The 19,713-nt window shown below is 31.6% G+C and overlaps 1 protein-coding gene across 3 annotated transcripts in view; it reads right to left on the bottom strand.

Annotated features, from left to right (window-relative positions):
- Positions 1–8,275: 8,275 nt before the first annotated feature.
- Gyf (GIGYF family protein Gyf) overlaps positions 8,276–19,713 on the bottom strand; it is a 31,288-nt gene continuing 19,850 nt past the window's right edge. For all 3 annotated transcript variants that reach the window (XM_013323721.1, XM_013323722.1, XM_013323723.1), the window contains 12 exons: positions 15,222–15,494; positions 14,870–15,109; positions 14,682–14,765; positions 14,373–14,479; positions 14,122–14,194; positions 12,626–12,841; positions 12,248–12,322; positions 11,782–11,914; positions 11,455–11,661; positions 11,168–11,291; positions 10,982–11,090; positions 8,276–10,588 (listed from right to left, as the gene is read on the bottom strand). In XM_013323721.1, coding sequence (XP_013179175.1) covers positions 10,472–10,588; positions 10,982–11,090; positions 11,168–11,291; positions 11,455–11,661; positions 11,782–11,914; positions 12,248–12,322; positions 12,626–12,841; positions 14,122–14,194; positions 14,373–14,479; positions 14,682–14,765; positions 14,870–15,109; positions 15,222–15,494 — 1,758 coding nt within the window. In that variant the 3' untranslated portion in view covers positions 8,276–10,471. The remainder of the gene's footprint in view (positions 10,589–10,981; positions 11,091–11,167; positions 11,292–11,454; positions 11,662–11,781; positions 11,915–12,247; positions 12,323–12,625; positions 12,842–14,121; positions 14,195–14,372; positions 14,480–14,681; positions 14,766–14,869; positions 15,110–15,221; positions 15,495–19,713) is intronic.

The raw sequence follows: 19,713 nt of genomic DNA, 5'->3' as shown, positions 1-19,713 counted from the left end.
ATACAATTATTATAATGATTTTTGAATTTCTTTGAAATTAAAATATGAATTATTTTTGGCTGCATTAAGATGTTTCGATATTGTCTTTAATTATATGATATTTAAAATTCATCATTCACATAAATATATGTTTTAATCAAATACGTAATTTGTTAAATTATACTTAACTTTATTTTCCTTTAATTTAATCCAATATTAACTTATTAAAAATCAAAACGTAATAACAATAAGACAACCAAATTAGTAGCGCGATGTTTGCGTAATCCGATATTCATCCGTAATCATATGTTGATTATTACTTGTTTTTTTTTTCAATTTTTATTTTTTATATTGCAACTATCATTGAGGATTATTTTATTGGTATTTCAATTCAATACTTTTATTGGAGTCTTATCAAAATTTACACCGCAATATATTTTTTCAAATAATATTATCCTCGTGTACCGTTGATAAATACTTTTAAAAGGTTTATCAGCTTATATATCATTTTCAAATATCCTTATATATAACCTGATTTTATGTATGTATCAATGTGTTTACTACATTCATTTACATGTTATTATATATATAAGTTTACTAACCCTAGGCTTCTGACACTAAAATCTCTGTCTAAAATATATCGTCATCTCTGTCTTACATCTGTGACAAGACAGAGATAACAATATGTTTGTAAATAGAGATTTTGGTGTAAGAAACCCAAAAGTTTCAAAAGTTATTAGTAAATTTTCAATAAACGTTTCATCAATATCGGATCCAGGGAAGGTAATTATTTTATCTCATTAAAATGATCGGTGTTTTTCGTGACTTAAGTAGATAATAATTGTTAATTTAAGCTTTTTGATCCTCGTCTGATTTTATGCGTGTTAAATATTTAATTAGTCATACCTGGATCCGCTATGTTCTTTAACAAAATGTTTTAATGGTAAGTTATAAGTAACGGCCGAAATTAATGTTCAGTCTTCAATCTTTTATACTTACTCAATATTTACTTTAATTTTTTTATCAACATTTTTAATTCTATTTGGTCAAATTTTACATAAATAAAGATAAAGCAGACATTTAACTATAACACGATAACTCAATAAAGATTTTTCAGGTTTTTTTTTTAAATTGGACCATCTTTTGATAAGCATTCTGTTTGGAATAAAAAAAAGAAATTTTACTATTAGCCCTTTGATCATCGGAGAGCCCCCTTTGATCATAGGGTAATATAGTATATTGTTTGATGGCGAATGCATGATTTTTACTCGGTTACTCGATTTCTCGATTTCTATAATTTACGGTACAATCGCAAGGATGATGGAACATCGATTTCGGCCGTTACTATTTTTGTGAGAATGTATTTCTATTTGTGTAATCGAGTATGTTTGATATAATCAATATTTAGTGTTAAGGTAAGCGAAGCAGCATGATATGACGAATATATGAGGAACTCTTTATAACAAACTGATTACGCTAACACACGGCCATAAAACATACGTCTTTTTAAATCATCCAAACTTTAGACATTATCATTAACTAATATATAAACGGCTAATAGTGGGTTTCTGAGTCCAAAATCTCTATTTAAAACCAATTGTCATCCCTGTTTAACTTTGACAAAACAGAGATAACAATAGGTTTTAAGCGGAGATTTTTGTCTCAGAAATCCACGTTAAAACACTCACATATATTTGTCTGTTGTCGGCACCGACTAATTTCGAGCCGATCGGAGAGCTTCATCAAGGTGACCCACCCAACCCTTTCCTAAAATAACACTAATCCCACTCAACCTGATGAACGGCTCCCGTTGGACTCCAAAGAAGCCGGTGCAGACAGCGGACATGTATACGTGAGTGTTTTAGCCATTTATATTACTTTAATGTCTATATTATCATCGTATCGTGTTGCTTCGTTAATATTACTGCAATTTTTCATTCAGCTTTTTCGGCGTTGCGTTGATTTCAGAAATTTAAAGTTATTTAAAAATTTTAATGATTTTAATTCCTAAATTACTTATACAATTACGTTGACACCCGATATAACATTAATTTGCAAATATTTACAATTTATTATAGCTAATATGTTTTTAATTTTTAAAGTAAAGTTTTAGTTTCATCAATTTTAATTCTAGTCATAGGTACTTATTATTTTGACTACATATTATAATTATTCGTAAGCTGATGTTACTCCATATTTTAGTTCAACGCTTATAAAACAAAGACATTATATAGGTAATTGATAGACGTAAAATGAATCCCATTTTAAAGCGAGGTAGCCCTTTAAATTTAAATGCCATTACCATGGGCACTGTTGCAAATGTTTGGAACAATCGTTTACTGCATAACATAGTTCGCAGTTGATAGTTCCAGATTCGAAAGACCAGCAACGCATTTATTCCCATGGTCTTAAGGATGTTTATGGAGGCAGGTGATCATTGGCCTCAAAAGTCTTAGCCACGGTACGTTTAAGATCCTAGTATCAAAACAGGGCTTGTCTAATAAATCTTAAATTAGAAACCTCCGTTTTTTATCTAAGATTCAATTCAAAACCTCCTTTAGAATATGTTCTAAAAAATTGAATTCTTTTTTTAAATGTGTCTATTCCTTTTTTAAATCAATATTTTTTTATTTATTTCGGAGTAACATCAAACAAAATATAGATATAAGTAGGTGTGATAGCACTGCTTTTGATTCTATATGACTCTTCTATATACATATTTATACCTTGTATACTTACGTAGCATTAGACTTTACAAGTTATATTGTAACCTCTGAATAAAATTCATAAATTTTTATTAAATATTTGGAGTCGTATCTAAATGCTTAAAGCATTCTATAAACTACTTCCATCATTTTTTAAAATCTACACTTTGTGTAAAGATTTCAGTGTTTATGTTAATTTCTAAAGGATATTATGTTAAGCCCCTTATTAAATTAAGAACACCGGATAATAAGATAAATGTTAGTACAGTTCCAAACAAATGACGTACAAAACAAAATTTTTGGTACCGTCTATTAAGGGGATGCAACGGTACACGTCTGCGTTTCTCCTCAGTTTTTCCCACCTGCAAAAATACGAGGCATTATAAAATTTGAATCGTTTAATAATATGTAATTAACTCCAACGATTATCTACAATATTACATAAAAATTAATTGAAATTTGACCACAGATCAATATTAAAAAAGTAACACAATCGTTACCAAAATCGTCGTCGTATTGACTATATCATTTGTACTATGACAGTATTTCTGGGGCTTATACATAATATACCTTCTGTCGTTAATCTTATTTTAATAGTAAAATTTATTTATGAATTTTATTTCCATATAAATTATTAACTACTCTATAATACTTCTAAGCAAATATGTATACTGTATAGCTTCTGTGCTATTTCCCCAATGTATGTAATTTGAGAGGTGTAACACAAAACCGCGAAAGCGAACCGGGAACAAAACGAAATGAAAGTGGAACTCACTTTTAGTTTCAGCTTTGATGCTATACTAACTACATTTTTAGTTCTCCGGAACTAACCAAATCCAGCGAGATTCGTTTTACACTAGAATTCGCTTCGTGTTCGGTTCTGTTTCGTGGCACTGTGTTACCTGACCTAAACAGTCGGGGTAGGTAAACCGTTAGTTTTCAGTAATTTTTGTCAGTAAACTTTTAGAACTAAACAGAGAACGGCATACTAAATTTAATGATATAGTTATACATGTCACCGACCGATTGTGAATACCACCCTTTTGTAATTTGCCGAAATAAATTTGTTAAGAGTCGGCATTTCGCGTATCTAACGAATTTATTCAAAAAGTAACGAGTACTATTTCGACGCCTTGTAAAAGATTCATAATTCTCGATTCGATATGAGCCTTTATTTGTTTAAATTGTTATACCGCAACAATTCATTGATAGTTGCATTGTCATTCGCCCGTACCAACCTTTCGGCTGCACAATAATAACAGCTTATAAAGGCTTGTGGGATCTCAATTTAAACCAATTTAAATCGGATCGTTTATGATGAAATTTTACGGTATGTCGAAATATATAAGTCACTTTGCGAATGAATTTGTTGTATATGTAATTTGCCATTCTTTCAGCCACTTCGTACAAGGCGACTAGAATCTTCAAAACTAATAGTATAACGTACCGAACCGTTGCAAAAGTAAACCGGAATCGAACCGAAGTGCGAGTCATGAAAGTGAATGTTGAAAGAAGAGTCTGCTCCACATCACTGTGGAATCCCACCACGTGACATTTGTATTGACAAATATTGTTGTCTCTGTTATTTCAAAGATAATGTGAAGGATGACAATATATGTCAATGCGGTCGAAACCCATTCAGATTTTCATTGTGAGCCTATCTGATAAATTCTTTACTGAAAAAGAACCAAATCAATTCTAGATATATGGACAAAATTTGGTTTCGCTGCGGTTCCGTTTTCGCTTTCGTGGCTGTGAGGTAAATGATAAACTAATTTAACGTTCAGTACCCCGACTGTACCTCCAAACACGAAGGTAGAACCACACAGTTAACTAGTGATAGTATAATATAGCTGGTTCCTTACATTGCATTTGCGTAGCATAAATACATACAAAATAAATATTTGTATGTTTGTTCTGAATGTGCTCTATACCAATTATCGCAACACGTAAACCACTATCAAGTGCGGCAACCGAGTATCCTAGCAAGTAGCAGGAATAGAAGCCAATATGGTCTAGGCGATAAGCAAGTCGCTTGCCAGTGTGGACGTACCCTTAATAGGATACATAGAAGACAAACATACATGTATTGATTTTTTATTTACATAGGTTACGAAAGAAGATCACATATCCCAAACACCTCGGTATTACATCAATACAATACTATTCAAATAGCTGGGCCGAATTAAATTCTGTCAAACAATGACAGCTGTCAATTGACTTTGACAGTTGCAGCCCGAGCCGTCGCTTCTCTACAATGTTGCGCGTAAAGTAAAAAATCACGACCGAATTCGCCTTCATCGTTTTCCTTTTTTATAAAAATACAAAAATACAAAATGGGACAGTGCGACAACACACAAACACACATCACCGCAAGGAGTGGAGGGGAGGGGGGGGGTAAGAAGAGTTCTGTGCTGGTTCTAATTTTGTTTGGAGCTATACCTCTCGTATAATCCACTAGTACGCAAAATCCTGTATTACCATGCCACTGTCGCAACACTTATATTAAAATTGTTCTTTTTTTAAAAAGATTAACGATTCTATACAAGTGTTCCGACAGTGGAGACATAGGTATACGTATAAAATTTTCCCTATGTATGTATTCTTAATGTATCATATTAATAAACTATTTAAAAAATCTTAATATCTTTTATTTCAATTCGTTCATTTATAAAAAAAACAATACGAAAATATTGTTACAAACATGTAAAGCATCTGTGTAAGAATTAAAAAGCTAAACACGTCACAAAGATTTTGGGGTAAAGAGGATGTAGAGGTTAGCGACATCCGCAGCCTCTACGCCGGCGACGCCTCCTACACCGACGGCGAATCCGTCTTCGTCGCCGTCTGCAACTTCTTCGCCGTCTGCGTCTCCTGCACCCGCACGCCTCTCGTGCTTTCCAATTTAAATAATTGGAACCTTTTCTCTCTAGAAACCCTAAAGATACTCCATTTTCCAAGATTTTCTCCACAGTTTGGTTTAGTTCATCACTGCTTAATTTGTTATAATTTGTTCGTAAAAAACGCACAATTTCCGCAGAGGTAGCACCTTCCTTGACATCGTGCAGGTACTTAAGTATCAACCTACCCGGTGGGTTTGGAGGCGCCGTGGCCTCCGCGGCTTCTTCAGTCGTCATTTTTATACGGAATTAAGATTTTCTAATGCATGACTCCAAATTTCCACTTTTAAAATGTGATACATCTAAATTATAAAACTTGAGTTTTGATTTGACATAGCAAATTGAATGAAATTTGATAGAAACAACTGCTCTTCTATTTTTGATATTATGTCACATTATTCTTAAAATTACACTCAAAATGACAATAGATTTTGTTGGTTTGCATATTAATATAACATAAAGTTTTAACATTGTCATGCTAAAAAAGACAATATTACAAAAGTAAAATGTAATAAATATGAACCTTGAAAAATATTTAAAACTATCTTAAAATTCAATAACTTGGCAGCATGAAAAGTATTATAGAATATTTATAAAACAAATAAAAGCTATCAAAATTGTCACTGTCATTTTCCGAAATTAAGATTTTTTTTATTCTGACTAATGTAAATAGAATTTTGTTATAAGTATTCAAATTAGATATGTCCGGATCAAATAATACCCAAGAGCAAAATACTAACACATCAAAAATAGTTATAAGCGCATTCTATAAGATCGTGGACAGCAATGGAGCGACCGCTGAAGACGTGACCAAATACCTACAACAAAAGTTCGGTGACGTTTGGAAAGAAAATGTTCTAACAACCAAAGCCGAGGAAACATTAGAATCAAGCGCTGCGCTAGGGTTTCTAGATAAACGCGGCAAAAGGTACATAGATAAGCTAGCCCGTGACCTTTGCCGCTGCAAACGGAGATACTGTGGCCGAAGAAAGCTTTGTTCCAGCGAAAGACAAGTCCAACGTCGGCGGCGACGGACATATTACTCATAAAATGTTGCTATAAATCTCGTGTGGATGTAAAAATTTTAGTACGGATCTTAACCGTGAAAATCAATTGCCGACACTTTTTAAAAAACATATCTCTTAAGTTTGATAAGGCTTTCACATATTTGCTCGTGATGCTTGCAAGAAAGCTAATCTTCCTAGTTCAGTTATTTTAAAATTCTTCAACCTAAATGTACACCACTTGTGAACAAAACTTGATGCTAGTGGTTATTTTGTTGTTCAACGCATGACATGTATTAAATTGCACAAATTAGTGAAGTCAAATGTTTTTTTAATTAATATTTAAAAACCGTTAATAATTTACAGTACAAATACAGCAATAAACGTATAAACCAGTGAATGGGTAAAGGAAGAAAAAAATTAAACAGTATAACTAAGTAAAAACATCAATATTGTCCAAAAAAGTAAATTTCGAAAAATTTTGTTGCATCACGGTAACAATAAACTTTTTTTAGGGTTCCGTAACACAGGAAAAGAGCGGAACCCTTGTAGGATCACTTTGTTGTCTGTCCGTCTGTCTGTCAAGACATTTTTTTTTAATATTACTATTCACACATAATAATATATGTAAGAAGTCTGCGAAAAAAAGTATGCTTCTATGATAATGCCATTATTTATTCAGAAGTGGATTGAAAAGGATCATAACGAAAAGAAACAGTATATATCCAGTAACCAACTATTTATTTAAGTGAAATATTTACAAGTAGTTAATTCACAGATTTAAGAAATGTTACATATCATGAAAAATACAAAGTTAACTACTCGTACGGCTCTAATATTTCATGTGACAGTAAATGTTATTCTGACAGTTAAAAAACTTTAAGGTTGCAAGAGATGTATGTATAATTGACACCAAAATTCAGTAAAATTATTGGGCCTAAAAAAATAAAAATGTCGACCCCCCACAGTGACAAGAACAGACCAGACCTCTGAACCTGAAGTCTTTCTCGGCGTGTCTAAGATAGATTAATTTGACAACTGAAGCCTATGAAGTATCGAATTAATTTTGTATGTTGTACTCAATTGACGGTTGTCATAGTGTCGACCGTCGCTCACGACGAACCTTGAACTATCAAGTATCAACCTTGTCATAAAATTAATCGAACAAATGAGTACTATATATATTTATAACATTTTGGAATTCATTACAGTTATAAATAAAAATAAACTACAATCCATTTTTGTCGAAAACACAGTTTTTAGTTTTGTGTTTTATTTCTTTATGTAGACACTGATCGGTATAGATTGATAGGTCATTGAAATGCAAGCTTTTTTTATTCGGACTTGCACGTACCTGTGTACCATGTTAGTATACTTACCACCGCTACCAACCGTAACTATCAGCGCCAAAATGAAATAGACACAAAATAATGCGGCTTATAGCCTGTCCATTAATAGCGGTTAGTAATTCAAGGTCAAGTTGTGAGGCAAAAGAAGCACAACAACAAACGCGCTACGAGAGAAAATATACATCACTCGCTTGCACAAGATGGCGGCGATTTGTGTCTGTGGTCTCAGATAAGCGTATCGCATTATAAAGGGGACAGGACTATGGGCCAAGTCGACCGATAAATGTGAAAAACAATTGCAACCTTAAAAAAAATTAGATTAAAAAAAAAAACTCAAATGACATTAAATCTGTATTACTTTTAACAATTACTACACTAAAAAAAATATGTAAAGAATGACATTTCATTTCATACACTTAGTTATTTTTATAGAGCGTGTGTTTTACAAAATTACAACACAGGCCATTAAACCATTAATAATAACGATTCTAAAACAAATCTTTTCATATATTAATAATACTCTAACATCAAAAGATACTAGAAGTGTCTTGTTTATTATATTACTTACAGTGCACACAACAACACTATGATACACTTGATACAATTATATAAATTAATACAAATATTAACAAAACTTAAGTTCAAATTCCTGGACATCGTAATCTAATTTAGAAATAAATTAGCCAAAAAGGCGAACATACTTGTGGCACCCGTTAAAATAAAAATACATTTCATAAATCGATCACCATTACAAAAGGACCGATAAAAATAAACACACTTGACTTAATATAAAAAACTTATTAATGCCTTTTTCACTAACATTTGTGTGAAATCCAACTAGGAAGCTAAAAATATAAAGCTAAAGTTGGTTTCATCGGGAACTTTATTATTGCTCAATTTATATATGAAATAACGAACACAATGAAATAATGTAATAACGATGTTTAAAGTAACAGCTTTTATGGTTAGTTTCTGAGACGAAATTCCTTGTATTAAACATATCGTCATGCCTCTCAATATCTTTGACAACACTGAGATATCAAAGTTTTATACATGGATTTTGGTCTCAGAAACGAACGAATAATTTCACTGTTTACAATTATTAGTTATTGTATGTGCAATGCAAGATTGAAACTAAAATCTACACATTTAGATGAATCAAGTCTTGTCTAGAACACTTAACACTAACATTGAACATTTATATGAATTACAGCTAAAAACAGTTGCAAAGGATAATGCATAGTTAAACGATTCAGTTATTTGTTGAATTTACATAGGCTCAAATATTTCCTATTTAGTTTTATTATTGATCTTTGTGGTGACTAGTATCAATTAATATTAAATTAAATTCAATAAAAATTTAATGGACACCTAATACACTTAACATTAACGCATGCAGTGTTTAAAACATAAAGAGGTTACATAATATCTTAGTTATGTTGTAACATAAAAGTATAGGTTGACGTTTAAATTGTTTGTCAACAAATTCATGTCTTGTTATTATCATGTTTAGGTCTACCACCATCTCTAACCACAAATATATACATTTCCACATAAAATGTTTGAATATCCATAAAAATTTATGTTATGTTAAAATTTATATTTTTCTAATCGACACTGGTACACCTATAATAGTTTATACAGCATGTTTATCTGACGAAGCGACGCACGCTTTACTTGTGGTAACCAAGTTTACAACACGCTGTGAATGTGTGAAGTAGACATGAAGCAAATCCTAATTATCTTTACTTAATATTATAAATGCGAAAGTAACTATATTTCGCTTTCACACCAAAACTACTGAAACGATTTAAATGGAATTTGGTACAGATAGACTTAGGCCTTTTTAACGGAAAAAGTATTTTCACTTTCACAATTAGAAGATTGAAATATTTTACGCTGTTAATTTGATATAGATATATGACATTCAATGATTATTATATACATTTTACCCTCAATGGTGCAAAATAACCATTAGGGAATGAAAGTTCTTTATAGAATATGTTTGGTTTCTTAAATAATTAGAATAAATAATTAAAATGCTACGAATCATAGCATTTGAAACGAACGAGGTCGCGGGCACAGCTAGTTTGTGAATATTTAGAAAACAATGGAGTGATAATTACAAATTTACAGATGACTCGAATTATTCTGATTCATCTTATTTACCACCACCACTAGTAAAATGCCCGTCACATCATTAGATAAAAACAATCATAAAGTAAAATAATATCCCAATAATGAAGCAATATAAATTCATTGCTAGAATAAATAAATATATAGTTAAAATCTAAATTAAAAAAATTATAATTCTAATGCAACTTTGAGTTAAAAAGGTGGACGAATTAATAGCAACATATAAAGTAATGCGGAGGGAGGCTGCGCTGCGCAGCTCAAACAAAGAGATTGCAGCACTCTATACCAAAATCATCTTAGACAAGTAATATTAAAAAAAATACATAATTCCGTCGTGTTTACAGCATTATCTGTTGAAAGCTCGAGATGTCGAACACATTGGATACCATTGATATCATTTAGGCAGTATCAATATCGCCAACATTGATCCGGTCCTCAGCAGCCGTTACGGAGAAACCGAGAATACGCGAATCCACTTTCAGCATCTTGTTCTTCTTCGCCTTTTTACCCTTGCTCTGTAATCAATTAAATTGTTTAATTTCAATTCAATTCATAAACTAAACAGAGAAAAGATAATTTCCATCCGCAGTCTATTATATAAAAGTCAATTGCTATTCGTTAATCTCGCTAAAACTCGAGAACGGCTAAACAGATTTATCTTATCTTGGTCTTGAAATGTTAGTGTAGGTCTAGGGAAGGTTTAAAATGTAGGAAAAATTCGAATAAATGCTGGGAAAACCATCATATGAACGGCTATATTGATCTCGCAGAAACTTGGCATAGATGTAGAACATAGTCTGGAAGAACATATAGGCTAATAATTATGTATTTTTTGATTACGCGCGTACGAAGTCGCGGGCGACAGCTAGTACTATATTATTATTTATTATTGAGTATTGTGTACATACCTTTACTTCTTGGTAACCCAAATTCAGCGACATGCGAGGGTTAATAGCTACTGCCGGGGAGCAAAGATCATCTGAAGGTGTCACCGTGCCCACACGCATTAATTTAGACCTGCAGAAATAAGTTTATCGGATGATATAGGTAGTCTATATGCATTTTTATACTTTGGGTTTTTTTTATATACTGACCTTTTTTCCAAAAACAGACGAGCGAAATCATTGGCATCTTTGGTCTCTCCCAAGTAGAATTTGACATAATCTTTAACATCGTATGGTGACTCGATGTCTTTAAGGAAGCTGACAAAGGTCGTCACTGGAAAATAATGAGTTATGTAGACTAAAAAGCAAGTTTTTGTACGCTTACCCCTCATGGTATTATAAATAATTCAATAGATCTGAGTGAAAGTTAAGGTGTTCCTTTGCTAGATTAAGTTTGAACAGTCAATCAAAAATTTGTAACGTTTCTTATTACTTACCATCTATGTTTTTGTCCCACACCATGAGGACATTTTTGCACCAGGAATCGAACTCCAGGACAGCGGGCGACACCTCCTTCGGTGCGTTAACTGAAATTGCAGTTTTGTTCTTGATAGGTATGTTTGCCTCTTCCACTTTCTGCGACTCTTGTGGTTTATCAGTGGCCTTTCCGTTTTTATGTTGTGCGTCCCAGAAACCGATAGGAGCTGAAATGAAAAGTTCATTATTTTTATTCGTACTATCGCGTGTTTTGTCAGATGATTCAATTGACCGCTAACCGTGGCGGCAAACGACCCTTTCTTGTGGCACCCTCACTTAAAACTCACCAGGAGGATCGCTTTTGCTGGATGAGGCCCATGGGGTGTTAGGAATGGGTGGGAGAAGTGTTTCAGCATCGTCCAAGACGTGGGCCATCGCAGCAGCTGATGACTCCGCCGCTGCTTGCATGCGAGCCTCAGCCTACGACATAGCATCGACTTTTAAACATAACAAAGATGACAATGAATTGCTACACTTTTATGTAACTTCGAATTTTAACATTTTACAAATATTAATCATTTACCATAAATTTTAAATAATTTTTACGAGTTTCATAAGACGTAGTAATAGTATAACATAAAATATATAACAAATGTCAAAACTGAAAAAGGGGCAGTATAGTGTCCTAAAGGATGAGTAACCTAATAGAATAAAAGGATTTTACCTGAAAGATAATTTTGTAAAACTTTGTATGTTAATTTGTATGAAAGGCTATTTTTATTATTTCTTTAAATAAATTATATTTAAGCTTACCTGTATTTCACTGAGAAGGGGAATCATATTAGGAGGAGGCCGCGTCTTAGCCCAATGGAGTCGAGCTTGCATTATCTATCAATATTAAAATTACTTATATACCATTTACTAACAACCTTTACATACATGTAAGAAGGAATATTACATAATGAGACTCAAACTAGTTTCTATGATGTAGAACTTTTTGGTCAAAATTGTAAAATACCCTAAGATCTATATTAAAATTTATTATTAACAGCTACTTATATATTTTAAAAAATGACCGTAAAATGTTGTCACATGGTCCGATATTTATCTTAACAATTGTTACAACTAACTACCAAGTATATGAAATCTAGTTAAACAATTGCATGAATAAGTTAAATAAAAACACATTACCTTTTCCCTAGCGAGGGTCTCTGCCTGTTGTGACGCGATGATTTGGATCATCCGCTGCTGCATCTTAATTTCTTCTATTTTCTTCTCTCGCTCGAGACGCTGTATATTGGACAGGTTCATGCTGTAGTTGTTAGCAGATTGCGCCTGCGCAGATAACGCATCCGACCACGGGGTCTTCCTAGCTAATTGTACAGTTTCAACTGCCAGCTGCTCAGGCTATAACACACAAGTACTAGATTACATAGAATATTATTATCATCGCCCTGTTTTTTACCCACTGGTGTGTGTTCGGTGGATTCGGTGCACAAAGTTGACGACCACCAGATCAAACTTTCTCTCTTTTCAGGCATTACTTCGCTTTTAATCAATACATCTTTCATGCAAACAAATCCATATCTTCTTACGCATATCCTTATATTACATAGAATATTAACGGTGTTTCATTAGTACGACACTTTTCGTTGACTGCATGAAGTGCATATTCTATTGGGATGACACGTCGTGTAGTTACACAGCAAAACAAGAAACAATATTCTTAAAAAAACTATTATAATAGATCATACATTTTACATCCATACAACTAAGTATATGTTAGATGTAGATGTATTACATGTATTAATTTAATTAGCCTGTACGATTTCAAATATTCCATTTAACACTTCTTAATTCTAAAATAGACAATTTATAAAAGAATTATTTCTTAAGGCTATATATTATACATTTTAACAAAATTACACAAACGTACAGTGTATATTTATATCAATCACAACATATATATATTCTTCTTTCTTCAAGTAATAATAATTAAGAACGATAATATACCAAACAGTTTTTAAGTATTCCATAATCCAAATATAATCCGATCATACATTTACGAACGAAAAGATAACCCAAAGGGTGTGTCAATTTGCGAACCGTTATATCATATTTTTAGAATAAAATGCATTTCAATATTTATTTATCTTACCGTATAAGAAATCATAAAATTAAAGAAATAAACAATCGAATGTGCTGATCATTCTAACATACATACATGCAACAAACAGCTATCATACTTACATTCAGTGCGATACAATGCTACTATGCCACTATTGGATACCATGCGATAACATGCAAAGCAGAGCAATACAACGCCATGCGATGGCTCAAAGTATTTTATTAAATTTCGCTATTCATTTCCCTTAATCTACCAAATATTGATTAAAACCTATAACTGTTAGTATCTTTAGCCAAGTTTATTCAAAACGCATTTCTATTTAATGTTAATTCATCTAATTATCAGTAATGCACTCATCAATAATCTGTCACCGCGGTGAAATAAATCCTTTATGCTTTGGTACCAAACAAAACTCTTAGCATACAAGACAAAAATGTTTGCAAAGGTCAAGACGATTTAAAAAACTGAAAAACCGTGGTTTTAGATGTAGCCAAGCCTCTCTTTTATGTTAATTATCAACTGGCTAATGGTGTAGCACTCCTTGTAGATTTACAAATACCTGTTGTTTTTTGTCATTCGTCGTTTTCTCGACAATCTTTTTCCCTTTTTTCTCTTCGACGGCAACTTCTTTCCTGTAGTAATACTCCATATTAAAATAAGTTGTTTAAATTATTACAATTTAATTTATTTCATTACTTTAAGCTATTACAACTAAAAGCGTTTACCCGAGTGTTGTAAACCCTGTTGTTATGTGTACTCTTCCAAGTCTAAAAATTAAGTTTTAATATAGCAAAAAATATACTAATTTACCTATTGCTATCTGCATCAGAACCTTTTGCGTTTTCTTTTTTCTTGGATTCCTTAGAAACCCCCCTATCGTTTCCCTTCACTTCTTCTTTTGTCCCTTCCTTAACATCCTAAGGCATAAAAACGTTAGTACATCTCATAAAATCTGGCAGAGTTGGAGACGATATCCCAAAACTTAATTAAAATTTATTCTATTCTTAATAAGGATTCTACGTAAAGCTGATACAAGACTCTCAATTATTCCAACACTTACAACAGCAACAAAGCAAATCTACACTTACAAATTAACAAAGAAATAAACAGTAAGAGTACCTTTCCTTCTTTTTCTACTTCTTTCTTGCTTTGTTTCTCTTCTTTCTTGGTTTTGGAGGACGTGGTTTCATCCGATTTTTTAACCTAAAATGCAAAAGCTATGTATTACTAAATATTGTGACTATTAAAAATATAAAGATATTAATTAATAATAACATTATCAAACCTATCTATCCCAGTACACATACCTCCGTTTTAACAATATCTTCTTTGGTCTTCGGTTCAACCACTTCTTCCTTTTTTCCCACTTTTGTCTTTTTATTCTTACCCTTTGTTGTTTTGCCTTTTACCGATTTATCATTCTCTGGTTTAGGACTCTTAACTACTTTTGTTTCGACCGCGGGTTTGCTATTATTTTGCCGATCTTGCTTGCCGTTACTACTATCAGTGGATGGTTCCTCCTCTTTTAAAACTTGATCACCCTTTACCTAATATATAAATCGTTTAAATAAAAAATAAACCTATCTATACTTACCTATGAAAATAAAAATAGGTAGTAAACAATAAAATGGCTAAAAAAATCAAATAAAAACATTTCACCTCTGATTCCTCATTTTCCTCTGTACTTTTACTGGAGGAAGACGCCACAGTCACAAGCCATTTTATTTGTAACAGATTTTGGATTTCCTCCAAGTTGGGCGTCGTCCTCTCATGTATGAGAGGGAAAACTTCTGACTGTGAGTCACTGCTTGTTGTTGAAACAGAGGATTGATTGTTTCCTAACGGCATTAACTGTACCGGCACTTGATCTTCAGATTTCACATCCTTGTCTATTTTCTCGGGCAATATAGATTTAGAGGTTAAGGCGGAGGGCTGTAAATATTGTTTTATCGATCATTTTTAATGTATTTGTATTTGATGTAGTTAATGTATTTATGTGCATATGTATAAATTCTAATTCCTGATTCTCCTTTGCAAAAAAGCTGTGTACATGTAACGGCCACCGAAGCGTTAATTCTACACTTAAACGAAAAAAAAAATCGTAACCTAAAAAGAATAAATACCGATAAAATGTGCTATTTTTGTATTTGAATTACGACATAATATGACCGTCTAGAAACACTATTTTATATGGTGTATAAATTAGAGCGCACTATCAAAGTTAGACTTGCTACAGAAGCAACTCGTATATCTAAAAACATTTATTGATCACATCAGCATAGCAAACATATATTAATCATTAGTTGCGTGACATAGCTAAGTACTAGAGTTAATAAATTGTGAAGCGCAGTGTACTTATGATACGAAATGGAATATAGACACTGCAACCAGCAATAGCAATACACAAATACACAGACGACAAAAAAAATAAACAACTACAAGTGTAATTAGAATATTAAAATAATTTCTTATATTTAAATAATGTGAACGGTGTTATTACGTAGAATTTTAAGTAAAGATCAAAATTTAATCGACCTTCAAAACAACGTAAAACCGTAAATTATTTTAGTAATACCTAAAATATTTAGTTTATATCCTATGTAACCGTTAGATGCATCTAAGGCTGAAGCCACAAATGTAATAACGTTGATTTTTAAATAATCTAAGTCTTTATTCGACGCTACTTTTAAATAAAAACTATGAATAAAAATATTAATTGGTAAACGTCACCTCAACGTTGTCCTCAAGTTTAATAATCTGAGTTGGTTCTAGAGTAACTAGCCATTTCTCTTTTAATATTTTTTGAATCTCCCCTAAATTTGGAATCAACCTCTCGAGAAAGTTGGGGTTAATTACGGACTTTGGATCGCTCGTAACCGTACATTCTTTGCTTGCCGATAACATTTTTTGTAAAGTGTTAACGTTTTGTGATGCCCTGGGCTGCGCTGCTATTTGGTCTTCAGGTTTTATTTTCTTATCAGATTTCTCGGGCAATAGAGATTTAGAAGTTAGAGTGGAAGGCTGCAAATATTTTACGCGATCAATTCACAAGAAAATATTTCTATTTTTATCTAAACATATTTATTGCCATATCCATTATGATTCTTCTTCTAAGTCTTGCTCATCCATGTTATTAGCTATTGTTCAATTTCTTAAACTTGTGGGTTTTTGTAGCGAAGATTTATGCAGTGATGATAGGACCAAACGCGAAGAATCGCGTCTGTGATTATTTTTAGTAACCGCAGAAGTGATACTGCGCATATTGGCAACATTTTGCAGCAAACGATGAGCTTGACACGTAGGCATTATCTACTTCTTGTCAGTTTGTGATATTGTTCTTACTTCCATCTTTTATATATTTATCGCGATAAATCCAACGTAGAACAGTGATAGCTCAAACAAAATTCTTCTACGCTACGTGATGAAATTATGTAATTCGAGTGATTTGGCAGTAGACTAATGCGACTACGCAACGCAACATTGAAACAACATACGCATGCATTAGTAATTATAAAACGAAACTACAATTTCTAAACAATAATTATACCATCATGTGTCTATCTAAAAATGTACAACATCTTAGTAAGTTCTAAGTCGTAGTAACAACGTAAAATGACAGTTAGTCATTACATTTATAGATCCTACAACCGTTAGCTGCATCTAAGGTGGAAACCGTCAATTAAATAAATTGTTACAGGTCTCCAGTATTAACGTATACAAAGGAAGACTATGTTCATTGGCTTAAACTTTGACAATTGTCATATCCAGCCAATGCATCCGTGCGCTTCCGATATGTACTCCTTCGGTTAAAAGGCCGTATAATAAAACAAATGTTTGCGTATTTGACACATTTTTAGACATATTTCTAAATATATAACGTTAGATTTTTAAAAACGATTCTTTTACTTACTTCCTGTTTTTTAAGTAATTAGCATGATAACGTAAAAGCTATTGATGTTGATGGATAACAGTGCATTTGCATTGCAAATACATACCAATTTCCGAAAAAAAACCACCACCTTTATAAAAAACGTTCTTGCAATCAAACTCCAAGGGATTAAGGGTAGGGAATAGATTGTTTCTTTGTTAGAGTTATCAATGTAAGATAATATGATTTTGAACGAGTACAAATTGCGATATAAAGGCATATATCAAATATGTTAAACAAAATTATAGCAATATGATGAAACTTGAATGATAAATTTTCACGTAAAATGCGCATGCAATAACACAAGAACAAATTAAAAAAAATCTTTTAATGTAAATTGCCATTTCCAAGAGCCATTTCATATTAATTTCTGTAGCACAAAAGATTGACCTTGAATATTTAGGGCATATGTGAATATCAAATATCAATATTTAAATGATTTCACATTAAACGTGGGTTCCCACTGCTGCAACAATATTTATAAAAAAAACAGAGATAATTCATATCGTTTAAGCAGTAGAAATCCACGATAAAATTCGCTCGCCTTATATCCAACATAAATTTATATGTTGAATGTTTTACTAGCATGAAACAAAGCACAAGATGAATTATAAGTACAGATTTTTTAAATGTTGCGTCATTAAATTTACCATCATCCATAGTATTCAAGAGTAGCAGAAAAAATTATACAAGCAATACCTCAAATAAAATCATTTTTCAGATTCATTATGATTGGTGTTGGTTCCATAATAATTACTATAACTTAATAAACATATTTCCAGTATAATTTTCACATTTTTATTATTGCTACGCGTAAGTTTCCACTGCGGTAACACTGTCCAAACACTTACTGTACTTTCATACTTTAACTATAAACCGGAAATAAGAATACGATTTTGTACAAATGTTACGGCAGTGAAATTTTACTGTAAAATCATAAGCAAATTTACCAAAACAGGATAAAAAATGAAAATGATTTTTCTAAAAATGAATGAGAAATTATGACACAATTGCAATATACAAACGGAAAAAAGCATGTTTTATATATTAAAAAGCTGTATGTACCATAAATTCTTTACCACTTTTATATAATAATAATATATCTCAAAAATTATCTGTAACAGTCAATAACGTATTGTAAGTGTTCCTTGTTTTGTATTCCCAGAATTATACTACGATTAGTATTCGGTGTATTTCTGTAAATATATGTGTGTGTGTGTGTATATATATATACTTATATAATAATACATAAATAAATGTAATGTAATGAAAATAATTCATAAATATAATAATTATTTAATATTAAATGTCTCCGTTGAAAAATTGAAAGTTTCGTTTATTGTTAAGAATTTTATTACATATACAATACACGACACAATGAATATTCAAATATTTAAAACATAATTTTCGTATACTACAAAATGTGACACTGAAAATTTCAAAATTCTCCGCTTCCACTTTAGCTATATTTTCTGAAGTAAAACTTACAACACACTTTATGGGAAATAAGTATCAGTAAATGTCATAAATATTTATTTGTAGTGAAGATCTTTATAGAAAATTTCATAAAACCAATCCTAAGACAACGTTACAGAGGTTAATAAAAATAACATAACTACGCAAACTAACATTAATACTTTGAAGAATCACTATTGTTTTCTATATCACAGGAATATAATAATAATAGTAGGCGTTTTTTTTATATAAAAATTAAATTTTAAAAATAATAAATTAACATATAATATTATGTATATTTCAATGAGAACATATATAACCTGATTCTATGCAAATTCCGGATATTACTTTTAAAGGTTCACATTGAAATGATTTTAAACCATATTCGCGATCCGTTGTCTAATGAATTATCTTATTTTAATAGAAACAACAATAATTTCTTCAAAAATATGCTTTTAAACAATAACAATAATAGCATGCCTCAACAAATAACTGAAAATAAGTCTTACAATTACAAAAAGGACCTAACATTGAGTTTTACCCATATATTCAAATATATGTTTTTCATTTTAAAAATACATATTTTTATTTTTCAATTTAATTTTCTTTTTGTCAGACTATAGCCATATTTATCCTATGTACGAGATTCTTTTATTTAGTAACTTATCAGCTCAAATATAATTAATTTCCTCCTGTAACTAATTCAACTGTTTAACAGCAAAAATTCGTAAAAAAATGCATCAGTCGCAACAAATGTAATGAAAATGA

Source organism: Papilio xuthus, unplaced genomic scaffold (genome assembly GCF_000836235.2).
Source record: "Papilio xuthus unplaced genomic scaffold, Pxut_1.1 DF825017.1, whole genome shotgun sequence".
NCBI classification, from domain to species: Eukaryota; Metazoa; Arthropoda; class Insecta; order Lepidoptera; family Papilionidae; genus Papilio; species Papilio xuthus.
Note: the sequence above shows the minus strand (reverse complement) of the source record. Positions and strands in the feature narration are given on the sequence as shown.